At 31.7% G+C, this 9,846-nt stretch overlaps 1 protein-coding gene across 1 annotated transcript; it reads left to right on the plus strand.

Annotated features, from left to right (window-relative positions):
• The first annotated feature begins 553 nt into the window (after nt 1-553).
• LOC114926139 (WAT1-related protein At3g30340-like) lies at nt 554-1,734 on the plus strand. The gene is made up of 5 exons (XM_072231216.1): nt 554-647; nt 786-823; nt 1,016-1,160; nt 1,439-1,454; nt 1,506-1,734. Exons 1-5 carry the CDS (start codon nt 554-556, stop codon nt 1,732-1,734), a joined length of 522 nt encoding a protein of 173 aa, XP_072087317.1.
• Nucleotides 1,735-9,846: the final 8,112 nt, after the last annotated feature.

A 9,846-nucleotide genomic window follows, 5' to 3' on the forward strand; every position in this document is an offset into this window, starting at 1 on the left:
AAGAGACTTACCTTACCCAATGAGATTAGGAAAAAACCAAATAATATTCTAAGGGAAAGTATGAGGAACCAATGTATATAATATACAATGTGTACAATGAGAATTAAATTAAAATTAAAATTAAATTATAATCAATTAATTAATTTTTAATAGTTTTTAATTTAAAATTTAAAACAAAAAAATTCCCATCAGTTACCTAAACATACTCAAAAACTACCTCTGCCTCTCTCTCCCCATTTATTGTTATCTAACCCTAATTTATTGGCACCGTTCATCCAAGGATTCTCTTTCCCCTAAAACCACCACCGTCACCCTCGGCAATCATTCCACTCACTGGCAATAGAAGCTCCGCCACCGTCAACCATCGTCGGCCCCCGTAGCCCCTTCCCAGCGCGTCTGTCTCTCCCTCACCGGCAGTAAAAGTCGCCGAGGGCCCCATTCATCCCCGTCCGGCGTCGACCTCTCAGCAATCGCGTGGCCAGTTTTATTCGTGCGTCCCCAGTTCGGCAAGAAGCCCCCGCACCCAACGGCGTCGCTGTCCTCCTCAACGCAAATGTACGTCGTCGCACAGCTTCTTAGTGGCGTCGCCGTCACTTCCAAAATCCCCATATCGACGGAGCTCTCCACCCTCATCGGTGCATCAAAAGGTTAGGTGGTGACTACGAGTTTGAATTTTGATGTGTTAATTGATTGTTCTGCTTCTGCATCAAAGTTGGATTGTGAAAAATTGGACTCTATTGAGCAGATTGTTGTTGTTGCTGGTTTACCTGGTTTTTCTATTTCAGCATTTCAAATTTTGTCAAATGTTGGCTTAGTTAGTACAGTAATGATTTCATATGGATGATTACTTTACTACGTATGCGGATGGTTGGTTTTCATTCTAGAGATTTCTGTTTTTTTATGCTAAGTAATTGATTTTTTTGCATCGTATGCTCTATGGATTGTGAGTTTGTTGAACACTTGAGCACATAGTTAGTTGCACACAGGTTACTGATTGTTTTCTTAAATTGTTTAGATTGGTGATTGGAAAATTTGGCTGAGTTACTTGATTGCTATGCTTGTGTACACAATGGTTAAATTTTTAAATATTAGACTTATGTCAACAGATTGTGGATGTGGCTGGTTTCCTTATGTTACATCTTCTTCAGTGCCATTGTGGGGTTAGTCATCAATATATATCAAATTCTATTTCTTAACATGATTGGAGTGAATGAATGAATGAATAGTTTTGCTTGTAGGGCATCAGTGACACAATATTTCTTCCTGCTGGGGATCCAATATACTTCTGCTACCTTTGCTTGTGCATTCATCAACATGGTGCCTGTGATCACATTCATTATGGTATTACCATTTAGGTATATACATATGCACACGTCACCTTAATTACACATAATTATATTTGTTATATTATCTTTGTTTTCTTTAATCTATCATGCAGTCACCTTCACTTCTTTGTATATATTATTGAATAATCATTGTATGTTGATTCTTTCATTGTACTACAGGTTAGAGAGTGTGAACATCAAGTGCAAGAGTGGGAGAGCAAAGATTCTTGGGACATTGGTGTGCATAGGGGGTGCATTGTTGTTGACACTCTATAAAGGAAAGCCCTTGTTTAACTATGCTTCTGCAACTTCTATAGAAAAGACAGGAACAAGTAGTAGTAGTGGAAGATGGACCATTGGTGTTGTGGCTTTGATTCTTGGAACACTGTTTTGTCATCTTGGTACATAGTACAGTTAAGCATAAGCAAGAGGTTCCCATGTCAATACTCAAGCACAGCCTTGATGATCTTCTTTGGAGCCATTCAAGCAGCTTTCATAAGCTTGTCCATTCAACACCATGATTTCTCCATTTGGGTTCTCAATGGAAAGCTTCCAATAATTGTTGTTCTGTTCTTTGTGAGTCACTAAAGGAGATGTTCATTTTACTATAATTGCAAATGGTTATTTTCATTCTAAAGTGGATGATTATTTTAAGTATACCATTTGTAGTATAATTTATTACCTTGTTGTGTTGATATAAACAAAAAATTAAAAGAAAAACTAAAATAGACCGGATGTTCATTTTACTAGGTAAGCCGATGGTTATTTGCATTGTAATTTAGATGTTTGTTTGATTTGGATTAGTTTTAACATAATTTTTCTGGATTAAAAGACTTTATTAAAAAATATTCTGGACCCATGTCTTGTCCTTTCTTCTAGTACAAAATTTGATCCCTTCACACCTAGCATCTTATATATATGTTCTATATATAAATAAACTAATTAAACATCACATATAAGAAAATTAATTTCTTTATATAGTATGTTCATAATAAAATTAAAGTAAGTCATATATGCGATAGTAAATATCTAACTTGAACTTCTTCAAGTAAATCAATGGTTAATGTTCCAAAAAATTAAACAAGTTGGTATTTTGCATATTAATATTATTTTTAATTTTAAAAGATTTAAGTGTAGTTCAGTCCTACAGAAAATTATACTGAGGGGTCACTCTCATGAAAAATAACCTTCCAAACCCTGCTTAAACTAACCATCCAATTTGTATGGTATAACCTCATGATTAAAATGAATTATTAGCCAATCCAAAAGCAATCATACATATATTTAAGGCAACTTGTTTAAATTCAATTATCACCAAACAGAACGGCAAACTTATATTTAATTGATTCACTTATTCAGTCCAAAGCTCAACATGATCCTATACACGTTTACAGTTATTGGAAGAAAAAAAATTAAAACTAATCAGATACCAAGCTTAGTTATTTATAACCTAGAAACGTGTCAAATGACACAGGCTTCAAACATGCTAAAACTTTATAACACAAAATATTAGTCCTTATAATATACACTAACCATCCAGGAACATGCTAAAATAACCATCCGATTAGTGTCATGTAAACAACAATGGTCAACTAATTTACGTCAGGTTACATGTAAAGGTCCACAAAGCGAACGAACAATACTACACTATTTAAACCAAGCTTTTGAATAACTTTGCGCGCCAACATAAAATCAATAGCAAACAAATACAACAGCAACTTATTCTACATGTTCCAGTCCCTTGAAATTGCAACAATGAAGTTCTTCCTTATGAAAAATCAAACAGCTTGGCAGATTCATTGCATGTACAACTAGCAGCAACACAAATAGTTATAATCGCATTAGGAAATCTACCCACTAACCTCCCGTACATTCCCAACAACGCAAGATGCTCGTGGGTCGCAACAATAATGACGTTGACGTAAGGGGCTTGGAAGGAGGATAGAGGACGCCGGGTGCACACACGGGTCCCGGTACTGGCGCCGAGTCGAGCAGCGACCCAACCTCGTGCGAGGTGCAACCCAGCTGACGTTGAGGCCCACCGGCGAACTGCACCCGTGTATCGCGACGGAGAACATCCGGGGGGGACCGTCCTTGCTGCTGTCGGCGGCCGAAGATGCTCGCGCAGAAGGGTGAGCAATCGGCGGGTGCAAGGCGCTGAGGAAGGTGCGGGATCAGTTGGCGCCGCTGCGGTGAGATGGTTATCGGAGGTGGTGACGGTGGGGTTGAGAGGGTTGCCCTCGGTTCACAAAGAAGGTATTGGGTAAAATTTGAAATTAGAATTAGATGGTTAGGATTAAAGTGAAACTAAAGGGTTGTGATAGTAAGTTAAAAAAAAATGGGTCCATTTTTAATTTTAGCTTTAATTGGGGCAAATAAATTGTTCATTGTATATATTGTATAACTATCCCATTGGCTCCCTAGCGGGATCCATATTCTAATGCTAGATCACCCCTAAACAAACAAAATCACAAAATCTACTTAAGAATTAGAACAAAAAATGTGAAAATGATAGGTCAGGAAACTAGAGCGCGAGTTTAGAGTTCTTACCTACAAAGCTTAGTTAGAAATGATGGACTCGACGAGAGTTTCACGTGGCCACAAATGGCTCATCAATCGGAGCTCCGTAGTGCCAAAAGAAGAAGAAGGTGAATAGTGCAAACCCTCACCTCCACTCTTCTCACTTCAGTAGCGTCCCTTTCTTGTTTTAGGGCTAGAAATGAGCTGAAATGCTCATTAGTTGTGTTTATATAAGTTGGACTTGGGCTCAACTTGGGCCCGGTCCAACCCGTTAGCATTTTTAGCCTGTTTGACCCACTTTAAGCCAAAATCTTTAAGATTAGTGTCCGATTTTTTATTCTAAATTATTTTTGTCCTTTCAAAATAATAAATTCAATTTTTAAAATCTTATTTTTCTCAATACGTGGTACTGGACAGACTAAAGTCGATACTGTCGATACGCATTTTTACAAAAACATTTCATAAAAGATAAATTTTTCCACTCAGAAAAATTCATTGAATTCAAATTTCACCTTTTTATTTTCAAAATATCATTTCTATATTTTCAAACCTATTTCAGGCAATTAAATTACTATTTTATTAAAGCGACTTTACGTGAAAACTCTGGTTCTTACAACTCCCTGAATGAAACAAAACTGTCGCCTAAACCTATCGATTACATGCCACTCAATGCATTCAAATGATACCAATGACACCGTAGCGCTCCAAACAACTGAATGCATGTAGATGTCTACAAGAATTATATTTGGCTCAATGCGATCAACACCATAGGCCTCCCACACAAACTGCACACAATAAAAGAAACAGATGATTACATGCCAAATAATAATAAGAATAGACCCGAAACTAATACTTCTTTAATGAAAACATATCTGGCATTCCTGAAGATCATCAAATGACTTCCTAAAGTGAGTAAGACCAAGATACCTATAGCGTCGGTCTGTACGCTTCCAGTTATGCTACCTAATATGATTTATTTCATTAACACAATTGGATTCTAAATATGAAGATACGATGTTAGTCGATAATGTTATCTATTTGCAAGTGAAAAAATGTGGGGTTTTCTAGGAGTCGGCGCAAGAAATGATTGACGGATCCAAGCCCAAGCTAGCAGAAGTGTTAGTGGACCATCGATTTTCTTGCAGTCAAAATGAGATACCCTACATAACGACCTCTACAAGTGTGCTAGGCATGCTGATCCCCAACTATACTGTCCGATACTGCCAAAATCACGAAGCAAAGACAGAAACTTCCAGTGCACAGCTATCCCAAACTTGTCTCCAAACAAGATCGTACCAAATAACAACATAATGTGGCACTTCACGTACCTCTGAATACTGTTTTCGTCAACCAACTGTACATGTTCTTTTAAATCCCGAAGCCACGTCAATTTTATAAAGCTTCCTCTACAGTCTAACTTTCTCGGTGTAACCCCAAATTGGTGTAAACACTCAGCCTCTAAGACTTCATAACTACTCATAGTTATTCCTGTCACTAGAAGACCGTTTGTAGGAAGACCAAGAATAACAGCCACATCTTCCAGTGTGATCACAGTATACTCACCAACCGGAAGGTAAAATGTATGTGTGTCTGAGTGCTACCTCTCGACTAGAGAATTTACCAGTGCTTTCTGACATTGAACTATTCTAATTTGGAAAACGTGCAATAAAAATCAGTTAACCGTAAATGCTCCTCCATATTTTGATTGTACCAATCTAGAGGCAGTAGATGGTTACATGTTTTAAGATTCCATGAACTCTACAAAACCATAACAAATTATTAATCAAATAATTAATAATTACCAATTTACTACTAACAGTTAATAAATTTCTAATCATAATAACTAATTTATTAAACTAACACTAAACTTACTATTAATTAGCTAATTTAGTAACTAACATGTATGCATAAATACAACTAATCTACCAATTATTTAACTATCATTATTAAAAAACTCGAAAATTTATCTACACAAAATATATTAATTAAATATCTAACAATAATCATTAATTATTAAAAATACCAAAACAAATTGATTTTACTAAATCAAATTTACTGAACTCTAGAATAATAATAATAATTTAACTTCTAAATTTTATTAACAATACTAAAAATTATTTCAAATAGTTTTTAATTTTTAAAAATTATTATATTATTATTCATATTAAATATTTTACTCAACTGTGGCCACAATTTTTATTAAATTATTTTTTACATAATTATTTATTTATTTATTCATAAACAAATCGGGCATTAATTATTTCTATTTCACTAATAATAAATACTAACTTATTATTAATAATAACTAACTAACCTTGATCAGGATGACAAATCTAATTCAACTATAATAATATTATTATAATATATTTATCTTCATTTAATATCTAACAATAAATAAATAATTATTATCGGATCAAAAAATATAATCTTCTATAAATTTTACTTCAAAAAAATTATACAATAATACTAATAATAATACCGTAGCTCTAATAATAATTAATTATAATTCCCTAAATTATTACAAATATTTCTAAACATATATTTTTTATTAATCTATTATATTAGTCTAATCCAAATATAGTATCATTGATTAACATATCAAGTTATTACATTAACTATCATTTATAATCTTCATTTGTAACATTATTTTTAATATTTTAGATATATAAAAAATTAAAAACAAATTTATATAATCAGAATGATAGAGATAATTGATAATATGAAATTTAGGACAATCAACATCTTTACATTTCTACCTCTTTAGCATTGTAATTGATTTTTTTTTTCAAAACTGGAAGAAGGTGGTGAAGAGGGAATAGATCCTCTCAATTGTTAAAAAAAAATTGACAATATAAAGTGTGATCTCTAACTCTTCATTATTCTCTCTCTCATATTTATTTTTGGTCCCACTTATAAAATTAATGGTGAGAGATCACACTTTACTCCCTCAGTTGTTAAAAAAAAATAGAGAGGATCAATTTCCGTGGTGAAGAGAAGGAAAATGGTGACTGGATGGAGGAAAGATGAAGAAAGAGATATACAAAAGAATAGGGCTTCAGGTGGGGTTATGTTGGTTTAAAGGGGATCATTGTCTAGGTTATTTGCATGCGCGACATGTGATAGGGAGGACACAAATCGGATGGTCCGATTTGTGCAGCTTAAATCATACCGTCCGATTACTTATCTTTAAGTTGGACCGTCCAATTTCTTCATTCCTGATACTACATCTCCCATTCCAGCTTTCATATCTAAATTAAAAACTGGCATGTCATCCAATGAGTAGAATGCTTTTCAAAATGTTAAAAAAATGAACTTATTATAATAATTATATAATCGTATTTTAAAATAATTGATTATGTGACAACTAAGTTATGTTAGAATATTTTAGTTGAAAAGGTGATTTTAAAATTATTTATTGTGTTTGGACTTTGGAATGTATAAGAGAAAAATATTTTAAGTAGTATACTTATAAACATAGATATAAAGTAATTGTTTACATTATCGTTATTTAATATTTGATAGTTGAGGTTAAATTGATAAAATTATTATAATGTAAAAAAAATATTATTTTTAAGATTAAAATATTAAAATTGACCATAAAAACTTATAATGTTGATAAATCTGATTATACAAAATTAAAATTAGTTTGTAATCATAAAAGATTGATTTAATAGATAAAATTATTTAAACCTTAAAGAATTCTCAAAATTTTTTAAATAATCCTTTTAATTTAACCTAACTAGTTCCAAAATCTAATCCTACTCCATCTTTAACTCATCTCCAATCGCCAATACTCTTCACCATCATTCTAATCTTTCGACCCCTTTTTCAAACTCTCTTCTCCCCCATTCATTCCACCCCTTCCTCTCCTTACACCGCTATGGACGTAGACCATGTTAACGTTATCGTCAGATCCGAACGTGGTGCAGCTGAAGAAAGTTTATGAGGATGATGAGAACGTTTACATAGTTATAGAACACTATGAGGATAATGAGCTCTGTGACAGAATCATCATTAGGGGATACTACAACGAGTGTATCGCTGCTAAGGTGTTTCAGAAGATCGTAAAGTTTATTAGGATGTGTTACACTAATAATATCGTGTAGAAAGACTTAAAATTTGATATGATATTGAAATTAATTTGCAAAAGAAAGAGACAATTTAAGACAATAGAAGTTGGTTTTTTCTACAACTCGTTTTTTTAATAAATCTAAAAAAACAGAAAATAAATTGATGAATTAGTTTGTTCTTTTTCTTTTGTTCTGTATTTGAATTAAGTTATGTTCACTTCAATTTAAGGGTGAATTCAACTTTGAAGGTGGATAGAAAAGGAGAGAGTTAAGAGTAAGAGATTGGGTAAGGTAAGTACAAGGACAGAAAGGGTGAAGTGGATGAGAGAGGAGAGAGATTGGAAAAAGAATTGAACTATGATGAACAGATACTGATATGGATATGAGACACGACACGATATGAGATATTTGGATAGATAAATTTAAAATTCATATAAGACAGGGGGACACGGCATATATATAAAATATAAAGTTTTTTTTAGATAAATTATAATGATATTTTAATATTTTATTGATATTAAAATATAAATTAATTTTTTAATTATTTTTAATATTATTTTTTTTATTATTTAAATTATTTAAAATATTTTTTTTGTAATAATTAATAATATGTACTATTTTTAAATTTATTTCAAGAATACATGTTAAGAATAAGACTAGATACGCTAATATGTAATGGTATTTAGGTGTGTTTAAACATGTCTGGAGAATAATTTTTTATTTTTTTATTAAGAAACGATTGGATACAGAAGATACGCATTTCAAACGAGTGTTGATGAATGTCGTATCCAATATGTGTCTAACATGCAAACACGGCAAATAAAAAAAATGTCCGTGCTTCATAGAAACTGAGAGATTGAAAATGGTGATGAAAAGTATTTGAGATTAGAGATGAAGTAGAGTTAGAGTTTGAAATTAGTTAAAGTAGGTTAGAAGAAATAAAAAGTTTTTTTTTTCTTTTTTTATAGTTTTTTAGTATTTGGGTAATTTTGTTTATTGAAATTTATCTTTTATGGTTGTAAACTAGATTTAATTTTTCTATAATTAGATTTGTCAATTTTATAATTTTTAATGGTCAATTTTAGTATTTTAGTCCATTTATAATCATAAAATTTAAAATATTAATTTTGCTTACAAATTATTTTTTAACTTAATTTATCAATTTTCAGTTTTTTTTATCTTTTACTGAAAAAAAAAAGAATTTTTTCGAAACATTCTCTAAATGAGACGTAGGAAAAGCTGTAAGTCAAAAGAAACCATAGCCAACTGCTATTAGTTATTACTTATTAGTAATTGACATTTTGCTTATAAAAAAAGAAGGGGAAAAATAAAATGTCCTTCATCAGACCGTTGTTTTATATTTTATTTATTTATTAAAAAATTAATGTATTTAAAATTTAAATAAGAATGTATTTAGATTTTAGATACATCAATTTGTTAATAAGCTCAAAAAATAGAAGAGATAGTTAATTTAAGATAAAGAAGTATTTATCATTAAATATGGGGATTAACTTTCTTATTAATAAGATGATTCACCTAAAATTTTGAAACTTCTTAGGTTGAGCACTCGGTTATTCTATTCCTCTTCGTTTCTGTTCTTTCTCTTTTGTATTTTTTTCCCTCCTTTACCCCTTTTGCTATTATTTTAATTGTTGCTTGTAGTTTCAACTTTCAACATCACAGAAGACAAATCTGGTAACCATAACCGACAATTTTATTATTGACTTTTATGAAGAATTATTACGATTATAAAATAAGTCACTGCTAATAATTCTTATTTATAATGATTATAAAATAAAATATACAAGCAAATAAAATAACATATTCCCAAAAAAATTTAAATAAATAAATTATCCTCTCATGAATACAGGACTAGTTATTGTCATATGCCCAAATGGCATATGTACCCAGTCCAAGTATTTTAGATGCAT

The sequence above is a fragment of the Arachis hypogaea genome, chromosome 20 (genome assembly GCF_003086295.3).
Source record: "Arachis hypogaea cultivar Tifrunner chromosome 20, arahy.Tifrunner.gnm2.J5K5, whole genome shotgun sequence".
Taxonomy (NCBI): Eukaryota; Viridiplantae; Streptophyta; class Magnoliopsida; order Fabales; family Fabaceae; genus Arachis; species Arachis hypogaea.